At 38.9% G+C, this 15,298-nt stretch overlaps 2 protein-coding genes across 2 annotated transcripts; both read right to left on the minus strand.

Annotated features, from left to right (window-relative positions):
* Positions 1–2,915: 2,915 nt before the first annotated feature.
* Positions 2,916–3,769, minus strand: LOC122648534 (heavy metal-associated isoprenylated plant protein 39-like). Its single transcript, XM_043841744.1, has 3 exons — positions 3,654–3,769; positions 3,301–3,379; positions 2,916–3,208 (listed from the first exon to the last, which is right to left on the minus strand). The coding sequence occupies exons 1-3, from the start codon at positions 3,657–3,659 to the stop codon at positions 2,931–2,933; spliced, it is 363 nt and encodes a 120-aa protein (XP_043697679.1). The 5' UTR covers positions 3,660–3,769; the 3' UTR covers positions 2,916–2,930.
* A 10,272-nt stretch (positions 3,770–14,041) lies between these two features.
* On the minus strand, positions 14,042–14,854 carry LOC122648532 (heavy metal-associated isoprenylated plant protein 39-like). Its single transcript, XM_043841743.1, has 3 exons — positions 14,798–14,854; positions 14,449–14,524; positions 14,042–14,356 (listed from the first exon to the last, which is right to left on the minus strand). The coding sequence occupies exons 1-3, from the start codon at positions 14,801–14,803 to the stop codon at positions 14,064–14,066; spliced, it is 375 nt and encodes a 124-aa protein (XP_043697678.1). The 5' UTR covers positions 14,804–14,854; the 3' UTR covers positions 14,042–14,063.
* Between the last annotated feature and the right edge of the window lie 444 nt (positions 14,855–15,298).

Genomic DNA, 15,298 nt, shown 5'->3' on the forward strand with positions numbered 1-15,298 from the left:
TGTACTAATTACTTATTGTAATTTGCAAATTGCCTTTCAAATCAAAGCTCCATGACATGTAGTTCTAACTGAGTTTGTTCTTATTATATATCAATATAAGATTCCATTTTGAGTCTTGACCTTCATAAAATGGCTAAGAAATAATCATAATTTACTAAACTAATTTTAGTTAATGTTTTCAGCCCTATTTGCGAATCTATTTCATTCGAAAATGCGGCAAAGGAAAGAAGACTAGGATAAGTTGAAAACTGAAAGCAAATATAAACAAATGAGACCTCAACCACCCTTGTCCTATAATATAGAACTCTCATTGACCAAGTAATTTTGGATGGCTGGTACTTTGAGCCAATAGAAGACTAGTAGCTTAAGTAATCATATATCATGACCCTTCAAACCCAAGTCCCCAAAATTATATTTCTCAGTCAAAAGGTCATTTATACATAAAATAAGGAGGGAGAGGGTTACAGGTCATTTTATTACTTAAATATAACGTGATAAAAATTATGATGATATAATAATTGATTTATGTGTTTATCACTTTTTTTAAAATCATTTTTTTTTTTAATGTTTTCTTTTCTTGATATCCAAGCATAGCCCAAAGGGTCAACACACATGGACATTTCTATAGTGGTTGAGGGTATAAAAACTCTCTCAGTCTATGATTTTAGGTCTGATTCTTGTGTTTCGGTCATATATATATATATGAAAAATGTTTTGACTCATTCTATTTTGAAATGGGTGGTTGAATACTCTTACAAGGGTCTTTGGATATCATCATTGCATGAGGACTGAGCTGTTGCTAAATATTACAAGGCAGTTGCGGTCCCCTGGGCTTAGTCAATTGCCCCTTGGGGGGACCCTTGCACAAAAATAGGAAAAAAATAGACACATGGACATGGACAAGGGCATATAAATTAGGACTAGACTGGGCTTAGTCAATTGCCCCTTAGGGGGACCTTTACACAAAAATAGGAAAAAAAAATAGACACATGGACATACACATGGTCATATAAATTAGGCCTAGATAAAACAAAAAACAAAATAGACAATCCAAAATGAAATTGAACAACAAAAACTTAAGAGGAACATTCCATTATTGAGAATATTCCCATATTGGGATCTTAACATGGCTTTAGTTTTTTTTTTTTTGGTAAAACATGGCTTTAGTTTACGCCTCATGGTATTGGATTGGAGATGGATTGGAGATTGACCAGTACCGATCCAAATTGGCTGATGCGATTGATAATAGCATCGGCCAATCTAGTATCGATTCCTAAAATCATGGATCTTAAATAACTTTATGGTTTAATGTTTCTCACAATACTCCCTTAAAACCGAAATTACACACCCCCACCCGATACACTAGAAACTCCTAGTAAATGTCCTAAATACCCCCTCTCCCTCCCATTTGACTGATTTTCCCTAAATACCCCCTCCTTTGCCCAAAATTGCACACGGGTGTTGGAGGGATCCCTCTCCCTAAATTTATATTGTTTGAATTAAATAGGTTTTTTGAAGTCAGTTTTAAAAATAGAATTCAAAATATTTCCCCTTATTGTTTTGGTAATGTTAATTGAAGTCTTGACTAAATACCAAAAAAAATTGAAGTCACTCACCCTTGATGCTTTATAAGAAAGCAAAAAAAGGTGAAGAAACACTTTTAGTCCCACGTACATTGTTCACATATAGGACTTGCTTACAAGTATTTATGAGACTTTAAAAAGATGTGCTATCAAAAGGAAAGTATCTCTCCTTGGGGATGTCCAAGTTGGGTCGGGAGCAATTTGGATTCTCTACTACCGAGCTGTTCGGTAGGATGTTGCTGCCGAAACACAGAGAGACGATGAATGACCGTCTTACCCCTACTCAGGCAAGGCAATCGGGCAGGGGTAAGGTGGTCATTCTCCACCTTACTGTGTCTCGACAGTACCGTCCTGCCGGGCAGCTCAGCAGTAGAGGATCTGGATCCGGATCGGGGGTGCTTTTCACACTTGTGAATAAGAGTCAAAATTATTTGTAATTGCCCTAAGTAAAGCCCATTGGCTTTTGGACTTAAGGATTCAAGCACTAACATATACATCTACATATAGATATGTCTCTTTTTTTTTTTTTAGTATACGATAGACACATTCATCGTACTTTGACTGTTGAAGAAGACATACCATCCATTTTATATACTTTACTCTGGATTATGTTATAAATGTTTACTTTTTTAAGTATCTATTTTCTATTTTGCATACTTTGTATTATATTATCAATGTTTCCATGCATTTAACACACTACTGAGCATTACCATTCGTATTTCTGTATTAATCACAAATTACGTATAACAATTCTATAATTCTAGAAGAGTGTTTCTCTCTCTGATACGACTCTGTCCTTATTGTACTTTGGTTTTACTGTAACATTCAAGTGATTCAACTCTACATCAAGGAGACTGAGAGGAATACTTCATTCAATACTTCATTCAATTTTAGAAATAGTGATGATATCAAGGCTGCTTACAAACTTTGGACAAAAATGAACTATGATTCAAAAGAGAAAGATAACGCTACCTGGTTGTATGTGATGTGGTGCACAGTCTTTACGCTTAAACATAAGATAATACCAAATGACCACCATACCCCCATGGAAAGACAGAAATTCCTGGTGGTGTGGTGATCATTTTGCATAACCTTTATGTCCATACGCTATAGGGGCACACCACATGCGACCAGGTAGCATTCTTTCTCTCATTTCAAAATCTATTATTCACTCTATGCATCACAAACCCTTATAAAGAGAGAACTGTGTAGATCAATCAACAAACCCACCATCCCCATGAACCAAACTGTACAGATCGAGGAGGGCTTCAAGGTACTTAATTAGGCATAACCTTCTTAAGCAATAATAGATAAAAATTTCAATTTTGTCACCCTAAACACTCCCAATTAACAGATAACACAACCGTTGGGGTTCTCCTCTGCACTGTAGACAACCGGGGCATAGTATTGTGTCCTATACGGAGTAGTATAATAAGCGTCATATGCCTTAACGAGGTCGGCGATGTTCTTCTCTTCTGGCTTCTTCTCAGGCTCTTTCGGTGGTCCAACAGATACCATCTCCGTACGCCAAAGCTTCCGCAATTTGCCAACTACATCTACAGGATCCACTTCTCCGATTACTGTCATTTTCTGCTCCTTCATATCCATGGCGATGGAATCGATTCCTACAAGAAAAAAAGTAAAATTTGTTAAATTCACTCGCTTTTTTCTTGCTTCAGGTCAATAAAAGCTCGATTTTGGAAAACCTAATCGATACCTGAAAGAGTAGAGACTGCTTTCATGGCCTTTCGCTTTTCTCTATCGTCATGTACGTCAACCTTCACCACCACCACTACCTGTAACAAAATAGCAGTAGAAATAAAAAATCGAATCAGATACAAATCGAATAATAGAATCAGAATAAAAAAAAATCCAGAAAAGGAGAAAAGGAAACAAATACACCCAAAAGTGAAACAGGGAAAGTAAAATCTGCACTGCTTTGAATCAAAACTCATCAAAAAAGTAGTTGAAATCTAGTTTAAAGTACATATGAACTGAAATAGTACGAATTAATTAATTAAAACGAAACATCTAAACTGAATTTAGGCCTAATTAAGAGAGAAAACTGACCTTCATTTCTCACTTGAGTTTCAAAAATCTGACCGGGAAAACTAGTATACAAACACAGATCTCAAAAGCGGAAACAGAGAAGAGGAGACGATGAAACACCAAAAGGAAGAAGACAGAAAGAGGGACCAAAAGAAAGAGAACTGTGTACTAAGCAATGGCTCTCTGCACAAGAAAGACAGTATCTATGCCGAATTTATAAAAGAAACACAGAGAAACAATCAACACACGTAGAGAGAAAGACAAAGTGAACTCAGCCGTAAAAATGGAAACGCGTAGAAATCTCAATCTCTCGTGTCTCTCTCTCTCTCTCTCTCTGTATCATGTCTCGTTGACGCCTTGGCCGTCGCTTGAAGTCAAGCCTCTAGTTGGTCTTTTACGCCCGAAGCTTCGTGTCGAAGACCATGACTCAACTTTATCAAAAAAGATTTAAAAAAAAAGACCTTGACTCAAGAGTCAATGATATTATTCATCGATTCTCGTGGCATTTATTATAATTCCATTGGAATTGGAGGTCTTTCTTACCAATTGTTAAGGACTAACAGAGATTTAAATCACGGTATCGAACCATTTAAATCAAAATCGGAAAATCGTTTAATAAATGATTCGATTTTGGTATTAAATTTGAGATTGTTCTAGTTAAATGATTTAAATCGAATCAAACCGTTTATGTAAATCATTTAAAATCGATTTATATATAGTATGTTAGATCACTCATGGTTAAAATAAACAATTACAGTAAGAAAACATAAATCCCACTAAAAATTTAAGTGACATTCAAACATCTAAATAACAAATTAAAATTAATAAAAAATTATAACCTTATAATTGTTATAAGAAAACATAGAACAATAATGTATTGTTATATCGACTCAGCAGACCCCAACCCTAGCCTGATCTGACCCTGACTCAAGGTCAGAAATTTTCAATCCTGACCTACCCTCAGATCTAGGTATCTCATCCCAAGCGTTGTTTGGGCTCAAGGCAAGCCAAGGTGGGTTTGGGCCGACAGGGCCAAACTTGCACCCCTAGTACAAATCTGTTGTAGTGTGCATGCCTTAGCACAATGGTTAAATTGTGCTATTTACGAACTATTGATTGCAGGTTTGAAACTAACTACAAACTGCAATCCGACAAGGAAGAGACCACTATACTCACTTCAAAAGGTTGATGAGAAGTAAGTTCAATAACCTTGTTGTTAAGCAGCTGATGAGAGAGCGTAATGAGCCCTTGAGCAACACAAAAAACACCTCCAATACCTAAAGCACTTGGGTAGCCAATTGAGGAACCATGTACCATAAAATCCAAAGATAGCACAGCTACAGTTGAAGGAGGGTGATAATAATCGCACACGATTCCCACGTTTAGTAGGGTTTGGGAATGATCAAATGTACGCAACCTTACCTCTATTTCCAAAGAGACGATTTCCAGGACTTGAACCTGTGACCAAGCATTCAACAAGTGAGCACTTGACCAACACGCCAAGCACGACCTTCAGGTAAGGGATTAGGGAGTCATATCAAAACTTTTGGAAATTGAAATAGGGATTGAGAGGATTTTATAAGCAATATCAGGAGGCCACCATTCATGAACTCGTCGAACATTCCATTGTGAAGTACTTGGTCAATAAAATCAACAATATAGGTTGGAGCTCCATATGGAAGAAGAAATGGAGCTGCGGATGTTTGAAAATTCGGAATCCAAAGATCAAACCAAAGGATTAACTATACGTATACTCTATAGTCACTTGAAAGTACTGTTGAAACAAAGGAGGTATGGGATATGAGCATGGGACTCACGGGATCCTATAGCTCCCCCATGATTTATTCCGAAAGTACTTGAAAATGAGGGAGAAGAAACAGACTCCAATTGGAGGATAGGTACGTATGTAAAATAGACATTGTTAAACTTAAGTAAATACTTAGAAAGAGAAGCTTATGGTTGTGTTTGGTATGTATTTTTGAAATGACTTATGGGCCTAGAACGCATTTTGAATTCCTATCCTTCTCTATTTTTTTTCCACTTCAGAATGCATTTTAGACCCACAATCTATTTCAAGAATGAATATCAGATGCAACCTAAGTAAATAATAACTTAAATATAGAAAAATATTCTTCTGGTCGTTGATAGTTTTGACAATTGGAATAAGTAACAAAATTCTAAATAAATCATATGTCAAGTTTAGTGATTTATTTCAAGGGAGAGTGTTGGTCATGCTGCTAGCTTTCAATAAGCTAGCATCATACATCAATCATAAGGTTGGACACAAGAAGGCAAGTGAGTCTTATCCAAAGGGGGAGGAGAGAGGATAAAACATGCTAGACACCTTGGTGACATGCCCAACCTTTTCCCATATTTCAATTATATCATCCATTATGTATAAGAATTCCAAAAAAAAAATAAAAATTTACAGGCATTGTTTTTTAGATAAATACTTCCTAATTATGAGAATTTTCTTACAATCTAGGGATATGGAGAGGGAGGGGCAGGGGAAAGGGGAGGGATAAGGAAATAGAATTGTCATTACATGTAGAACTTTGTTACCAAACAAAAGCAATGGTCAACTTGAAGTACATCCCAAAGGAAAAAGGGGGCATACTCCCCCCCCCCAATTTACAAAGAGAAGAAACATTAGGAAGGATTGCAAATGATGCTAAAAGATGAGCAGAAGAGTGTAGACCTGCTCAAAACATGCAAAAAAATAACAAAATTAAAATTAAAGATTAAGCTCCAAATGTCCTGGATGAAAGGAGAAACTTTCCCTATGAGGGATTATTAAAAAAAATGTCAACACACGTGATTAAATCAGCACATTTTGATTCCACCTTGATATTCTGAATTTCCAACTCCAAAGAAAATTATAAGACCTAACCACATGGCTGCACATTCAGGAAAAAAAAATGCAGATCTAGAGCTGTTTTTTAGAGCAACACCCGTCAAAAAGTATACCGGAGGCAAACACCATAACCAATAGCTAATCCTTTGATAGAGGCACCATCATAATTAGCTTAGCATACCCCTATAAAGGAGTATTCCAAAAGGAGATTCCCTATGACGGTTGTTGGTGGAAGAAGAGAACTCAACAGAGGGATTAAAATCCTCTGCAGTGTGGGCTTGAGAGCTCGACACGTGGAAGAAGCTTCATCCAACGGTGCGTGCTTGATGCAAGTTTTTTTTTTTTTTTTCTCAAGTTCGACACTGTTGGATGTCGCAACTTCCACGTGTCGAGTTCTCAGGCGCACACTGCAATGCACCGCAAGATTTGGGCACTGTAGAGGATTTTTTTTTCCTCAACGGAGGCAGCCGCCAAGTCCTACACCAATAAACATGACAAAACAGAAGTTGTGCTGCTAGAATGATTCCAATATTTCTATTGACTACCAGTTTTCTGCAAAATCATGGTTTCAGAGCTCCTAGGATGGTAAGAGTTTAGGTCATGCTCTTAAACATTTTTCTTTTCAGTTCTTCCCTTCTAATCTTGGGTTTGGCTCACATACTTGGTCAATGTACTCCTAAAAAACTTGAAAAATATGATCCAACAGACAGCCCACTTTCTCTAATATCAGTCAACTACTCACAATGGGATATTTATGTGAAATATTGATTCTGCGAGTCAACTTATCAATCTGACTCGTAAAGTTATCTAATCAACAGAATAGACAATGCTGAGCTACAGATGCCATGTTATACCCGCACCCCGGATCATAATTAATTATTGTTTCTTTCCTACGACGTGTAGTTATCACTGCCACGTATGCTGGTGAGCTGTTCTCACTGGTGGTCAAACCCAGCTATAAATTTTTTTACCACAGTACGGGTTTGCCTGTGAGGAAACTGTTCGAGGTCATAGGGGACAAACCATGACAAAGAAAAAGTAAGTTCTAGCCCTTGACTTATTTATTTATCCTTTCCCTTGATACCCTCGAAGTGCGGGTCAAGGTTTGGACCGCCCGGACTATTTTAGTTGAGTTGGGAATAATTCACTTATGGGCCCCACTTACCTTGGGGAAACATGTAAAGAGCAATTATACCCATATCATGTGAGCTCATCTTTTAATTAGGTTCTGTCCTAATTATAACTAGTGGGCAGACCCATTAGCTTAAGAGGCCCATTGGGCTCAAGTGGCAATTTAACCTAAGGGTCCATCTAACTCTATTTGACCCAAGGTTGGGTATTCCTTTCTCTTACCCAAATAAAACTAATGGGTGATCCATTTAACTTAAAGTACTCATTTGGCTTAATGACCCATTTAACTTGGATCAACCCATTTAGTTATTGACCCATTTAACTTAAAGGACCCAAGACCCATTTTCTATAAATAAGACAAAAGGGGGGGAAAAGCATTCTTTCTCTTTACTTCTCCCATCTAACCTAAATCGTGGAGGAGAGACAGGAGAAAGAAGAAATAAGAAAGAAGGAAAGAAGGAAATAAGAAAGAAGGAAGGAGAAAAAGAGGAAGAAGAATGGAAAAGCTTGACTGAAGGCTTGGAACCTCACCTTGTGGAGCCCTCTACGTGGAGCTTTTCTATATTGGGGGTAGGTAAGCCATTAAATCTCACATCTTTTCTTCTATTTTGGGTTTTGGGGTTTGGGAAATGGGATTCGACCTAGGATTCTCTTGGAACCCAAGGAATTGATGGAACCTCTAAACCTAGACTATGGTAGAGTTATTTCACTCCATTACAAGCTCTAAGCCTAAGCAATCTCTTTTCATTTGAGAAATTTAAGGTTTCTACCCTATTATGTTCTAAATTAGGTTCTCTTTGCTTTTCCTCTTAAATCCTTGGGATTTCATGGACCTAATGAGGTCTTAGAACCCTAATGGACCTAGGAGGAAGCTTCCTTGAAGCCTCCTTACCTTTAAACCCCTTAGGAAAGGAACCCCTGGTGAGAAACCTTTCAAATTTTGATTCTGCATGTATGTGGTTTTACATGCGGTTTTAAGACCTACGAGAAACCACCCTTGCAACCACCCCCTGAATAAGCCCCTGTTAAAGTCAATTTTAGGTGCAGTTTCATGTTCTGAGATAAACCACCTGTAAAACCACCCTTGGCAGAGACCTTCCTAAGCCCCTGGTTAGCTAGGATTTACATGTGGTTGCAGGAATTGGGCATGAGACCACCCATAAAACCACCCTGCCTCTGAAACCTTATACTTAAATGATTTGTGGGAGACCTTTTGGGGATCCGTCCCTTTACTTAATTAACCCTATTTTCACTCTTTATTTAGGTTTAAAGTTTTTGTCTTGCGACGTGTTACTTAATTGCGGCGACAACTCATAATATCGGAACATAACTTATATGTGAGTAGGTTTGGTTGTTTGGGCTTGATATTATTATTGTATTGTATATTATGCCATCATTATAAATTATTAAGCATGCTTGCACATATTGCATACTTTTATATATGATTGTTATGATGTTGATTGGAGATGCTTTACTTTGATGGGTCTCGGTGCCAGTGCCGGAACCCCGGATACTATATACATTATGAAGTAATTATGTTGAATATCATGGTGAACTGTATGCGCCGTGACGTGCTGGTAACCGGGCACTAAACCAGATGAAAAGTTGATGCGCCCGGATTACCTCTCGGGACGATAGGACTTGTATGTAGTATATCTGCGGCTAGGATTTAACACCCTTATGCTACGACCTTTACCAACAGGGGTTTAGGTGTTGGGTAATCAGTACACCGGATTCTGTGGAGGTGGGAGAGGCCAGTCATGGTTGTTATACCCGCATCCCGGATCATAATTAATTATTATTTCTTCCCCGTGACGTGTGGTTATCACTGCCACGTGCTGGTGAGCTATTCTCACTGGTGGTCAAACCCAGTTACAAATTATTGACCATGATACGGGCTTACCATTGACACCATGGCAATGGAGAAGTAAGTTCTAGCCCTTGGCTTATTTATTTATCCTTTTCCTCGATGCCCTTGAAGTGCGGGTCAAGATTTAGACCGCCCGGGCTATTTTAGTTGAGTTGGGAATATTCTATTTGTGGGTCCCACTTATTTAAGGGAGCGTGTGATGGGCTTATAATCCCATGGTGGATGGACCCATCCCCAAGTGGGTTCTTTTCTATTTGAAACCTGTGGGCAGACCCATTTAGTTAAGAGGCCCATTCAACTTGAGGGCCCATTTGACTCTATTTGACCCAAAGATGGGTTAACCCATTCCTGTACCCTAAATAAGACCATGGGTCAACCCATTAAGCCCTCTTGACCCATTTATCTTGGATCCACCCATTTAGCTATTTGACCCATTTAACTTAAAGTACCCATTTAGCTATTTGACCCATTTAACTTAAAGGACCCAAGCCCATTTTCTATAAATAAGACAAAGGGGGGGGGAGAAGCATTCATTTTCATTTCTTCTCCCATCTAACCTAAATCGTGGAGGAGAGAAAGAGGAGAGAAAGGAGAAAGAAGAAAGAAGAAAGAAGGAAAGAAGAAAGAAGGAAGGAGAAAAGGAGAAGGAGGAATGGAAAAACTTGGTTGAAGGCTTGGAACCTCACCTTGTGGAGCCCTCTACGTGGAGCTTTTCTACATTGGGGAAGGTAAGCCATTGAAACTCACATCTCTTCATCTATTTTGAGTTTTGAGGTTTGGGAAATGGGAGAAATTCGACCTAGGGTTCTCTTGGAACCCAAGGAATCGATGGAACCTCTAAACCTACACTATAGTGGAGTTATTTCACTCCATTACAACCTCTAAGCCTAAGCAATCTCTTTCCATTTGAGAAATTTAAGGTTTCTACCCTATTATGTCATAAATTAGATTATCTTTGTTTTTCCTCTTAAATCCATGGGATTACATGGACCTAATGAGGTCTTAGAACCCTAATGGACCTAGGAGGAAGCTTTCTTGAAGCCTCCCTACCTTTAAACCCCTTGAAAAATGAATCCCTAGCAAGAAACCCTTCAATTTTCGATTCTGCAGGTATGTGGTTTTACATGTGGTTTCAGACCTGAGAAACCACACCTGCAACCACCCTTGGCAGAGACCTTCCTAAGCCCCTGGTTAGCTAGGATTTACATGTGGTTTTAGACCTGCAAGAAACCATCCTGAAATTACCTTCCCGAGAAGGCCCCTGTGAAGCTCGGATTTACACTCGGTTTCAGTTTTCTAAAACCACATCCGCAAACCTTGACTAAACTGTTGAACCCGGTTTCCTAGGATTTACACTCGGTTCGTTTCTAAACCACACGCAAACCTTGACTAAACGTCCAACCCCTGGTTTCCTCGGATTTACATGTGGTTGCGAATTTGGGCATGAAACCACTCCTGCAACCACTTTGTTTCTGAAACCTTATACTTAAGTGATTATGGGAGACCTTTTGGGGATCCTTTCCCTTCGCTCGTTTAACCTTATTTCACTCTTTGTTTAGGTTAATATATTCATCTTGTGACGTGTTACTTGATTTCGGCGACAACTCATAACATCGGGACATAACACATATTGTGAGTGGGTTTGGTTGTTTGGGCTTGATATTATTATTGCATTGTATATTATGTCATCATTATAAATTATTAAGCATGCTTGCGCATATTGCATACTTTTATATATGAATGTTATGATGTTAATTGGAGATGCTTTACTTTGATGGGTCTCGGTGCCGGTGGGTGCCGGTGCTAACCCCGGATACTATATATATTTATGAAAAATTATGTTGAATGTCATGTTGAATCAGTATGCGCTGTGTCTGTCTGTGTAACCGGGCACTAAACCGGATGAAAAGTTGATGCGCCGGATTACTTCTCGGACGATAGGACTTGTATGTAGTGGTGGCTAGGATTTTACACCCTTATGCTATGACCCTTACCAACAGGGGTTTAGGTGTTGGGTAATCAGTACATCGGATTCTGTGGAGGTGGGAGAGGCCAGTCATGGTAGTATTGGTTATCAGGGGTCTGCCACTGAGTGGTCTTGGAGGCTTCGATCGGCGTAGGTCCCAGGTGACAATTGAGGTTTCATTGTGGCGATAAGTTAAGTGACCCACAGTGTCTCCCGAGTTGTCACAGTAGCATATGCCATTGACTTAGTTGTGATGTTAGGTGAAAAATTTACTTAACATATGCATGCATCATTGGACTATGTGAATTGTGTGTTTGTGCATCCCCATCCCCTCACTGGCTCAGTGGAGAGCTAACCGCCTCGTGTACACAATTTTTAGATTATGATGCAGGTACGGAGGAGCCGGAAGCTGTGTTAGAGGAACATGGCAACGGGTGTCCTTGTGACGATTGTGCCTACGGGCCGTGAGAATTCTTGGGACTTGTTCCCCTTTTGTTTATTTTAGAGCGTAGGCCCATGTAAAAACATTTACTGTTATACCCTTGTTAATAATTATTAGATGGTAATGAAAAATGGATTAACTACAGTATTTATCATCTAGGCTTTGATCATCTTATAACTATTGATTTTATACGCTTCCGCAAAACTACTGATCATTTGGAATGTAATATTTCCCTTTCCGCACTCTGATATTATATTATTTTAATATTAGTTATGACTATGCGTTGGGACACTGTGTCAGTGATCCTGGCAGCTTAGTAGGATGACAAGCGTTGTCCTAGTCACCCCTTATAATGTATTTTATCCCTTGTTGGGATGGGGACGTGACAATGGTAGTATTGGTTATCAGGGGTCTGCCACTGAGTGGTCTTGGAGGCTTCGATCGGCGTAGGTCCCAGGTGACAATTGAGGTTTCACTGTAGCGATAAGTTAAGTGACCCATAGTGTCTCCTGAGTTGTCACAGTAACATATACCTCTGACTTAGTTGTGATGTTAGGTGAAAAATTTATTTAACATATGCATACATCATTGGACTATGTGAATTGTGTGTTTGTGCATCCCCATCCCCTCACTGGCTCTGTGGAGCTAAACCCCTCGTGTACACATTTTTTTTAGATTATGATGCAGGTATGGAGGAGCCGGAAGCTGTGTTAGAGGAACATGACAACGGGTGTCTTTGTGACGATTGTGCCTACGGGCCGTGAGAATTCTAGGGACTTGTTCCCCTTTTGTTTATTTTAGGACGTAAGCCCATGTATAAACCTTTACTATTATACCCTTGTTGATAGTTATTAGATGGTAATGAAAAATGGATTAATTACAGTATTTATCATTTAGGTTTTGATCATCTTGTAACTATTTGATTTTATACGCTTTCGCAAAAACTATTGATCTTTTGAAATGTAATATTCCCCTTTCCGCACTCTGATATTATATTATTTTAATATTGGTTATGACTGTGCGTTGGGAGACTGTGTCAGTGATCCTGGCAGATTAGTAGGATGACACGCGTCGTCCTAGTCACCCCTTGTATTGTATTTTATTCCTTGTTGGGATGGGGGCGTGACATGCCGAGTTTTAAAAATAGGAATTTTGCACTCCACAAGGACCATTTTTCCTCCTTTGAATGGACAATACTATATTACCCCAACCACCCCAAACGTACAGTTCTCAGATGAATGCGTGCAGCTCCTTTTTCTTCCCTCTCCCCCCACTCCCATGCGCAGGGGAAAGAAGAGTGAATATGCATTCTTTGGATAACTAGTATTGAAGACAAAGCCCCAAATAGGCTACTTGATCAAATAGTTGAGGGAATCCAAATTCCACCCAATCCAATACGAATTTCAGTAAGCACTGGATTACATTGTCAATATCTTTTGAGTTTTTAACAATTTTCTTTTCACTACTATGGCTCTGTGATATTATTATAAGCAAGCTAAACAAGGACAGCATGTTGAGGTGTCGGTAACAAATCCTACAATTTAAATTTAAAATCTCAGCCTGGCAACAAATCCTCATAAGTAATCTCTACCATCAACTGCAGTACAACAGTTTGACAAAAGACAAAAATGCAGTACTATAGAAGAGTTTTATTCACCACTCACTTAACCATATTCTGCATAGTTGAGGCCGGATAGGGGAGAGGTATACCTCATTCAATTTTAGAAATAGTGATGATATCAAGGCTGCTTACAAACTTTGGATAAAAATGAACTATAATTCAAAAGAGAAAGATAACGGTACCTGGTTGTATGTGGTGCACGGTCTTTATGTTTAAACATAGGACTATACCAAATGACCGCCATACCCCCATGGAAAGACACAAATTCCTGAGGATGTGGTGATCATTTTGCATAACCTTTGTGTCCATACACTATAGGGGCACACCACATGCGACCAGGTATCATTCTTTCTCTCATTTCAAAATCTATTATTCACTCTATGCATCACAAACCCTTATAAAGAGAGAACTGTGTTGATCAATCAGCAAACCCACCATCCCCATGAACCAAACTGTACAGAGGAGCGCTTCAGGGTACTTAATTAGGCATAACCTTCTTAAGCAATAATTGACGAAGTTTCAATTTTGTCACCCTAAACACTCCCAATTAACAGATAACACAACCGTTGGGGTTCTCCTCTGCACTGTAGACAACCGGGGCATAGTATTGTGTCCTGTACGGAGTAGTATAATAAGCCTCATATGCCTTAGCGAGGTCGGCGATGGTCTTCTCTTCTGGTTTCTTGGGTTCGTCTTTCTTCCCAGGCTCTTTCGGTGGTCCAACAGATACCATCTCCGTGCGCCAAAGCTTCCGCAATTTGCCAACTACATCTACAGGATCCACTTCTCCGATTACTGTCATTTTCTGCTCCTTCATATCCATGGCGATGGAATCGATTCCTACAAGAAAAAGAGCAAAATTTGTTAAATTCACTCGCTTTTTTCTTGCTTCAGGTCAATAAAAGCTCAATTTTGGAAAACCTAATCGATACCTGAAAGAGTAGAGACTGCTTTCATGGCCTTTCGCTTTTCTCTGTCGTCATGTACGTCAACCTTCACCACCACTACCTGTAACAAAATAGCAGCAGAGATCAAAAATCGAATCAGATTCAAATCGAATAATAGAATCAGAATAAAAAAAATCCAGAAAAGGAGAAAAGGAAACAAATACACCCAAAAGTGAAACAGGGAAAGTAAAATCTCCACTGCTTTGAATCAAAACTCATCAAAAAAGTAGTTGAAATCTAGTTTAAAGTACATATGAACTGAGATAGTACGAATTAATTAATTAAAACGAAACATCTAAACTGAATTAGGGCCAAATTAAGAGAGAAAACTGACCTTCATTTCTCACTTGAGTTTAAAAAATCTGACCGGAAAAACAAGTAAACAAGCACAGATCTCAAAAGCGGAAACAGAGAGGAGGAGACGATGAAACACCAAAAGGAAGAAGACAGAAAGAGAGACCAAAAGAAAGAGACCTGTGTACTAAGCAATGGCTCTCTGAACAAGAAAGACAGGATCTATGCCGAATTTATAAAAGAAACACACAGAAACAATCAACACACGTAGAGAGAAAGACAAAGTGAACTCAGTCGTAAAAATGGAAACGCGTAGAAATCTCAATCTCTCGTCTCCCTCTCTCTCTCTCTCTCTCTCTCTCTCTCTATCATGTCTCGTTGACGCCTTGGCCGTCCCTTGAAGTCAAGCGTCCAGTTTTTTTGCGCCCGAAGCTTCGTGTCGAAGACCATGTCTCAACTTTATCAAAAAAAAGACCTTGACTCAATAGTCAATGATATTATTCATGGATTTTCGTGGCATTTATTATAATTCCATTGGATT

Source organism: Telopea speciosissima, chromosome 1 (genome assembly GCF_018873765.1).
Source record: "Telopea speciosissima isolate NSW1024214 ecotype Mountain lineage chromosome 1, Tspe_v1, whole genome shotgun sequence".
NCBI classification, from domain to species: domain Eukaryota; kingdom Viridiplantae; phylum Streptophyta; class Magnoliopsida; order Proteales; family Proteaceae; genus Telopea; species Telopea speciosissima.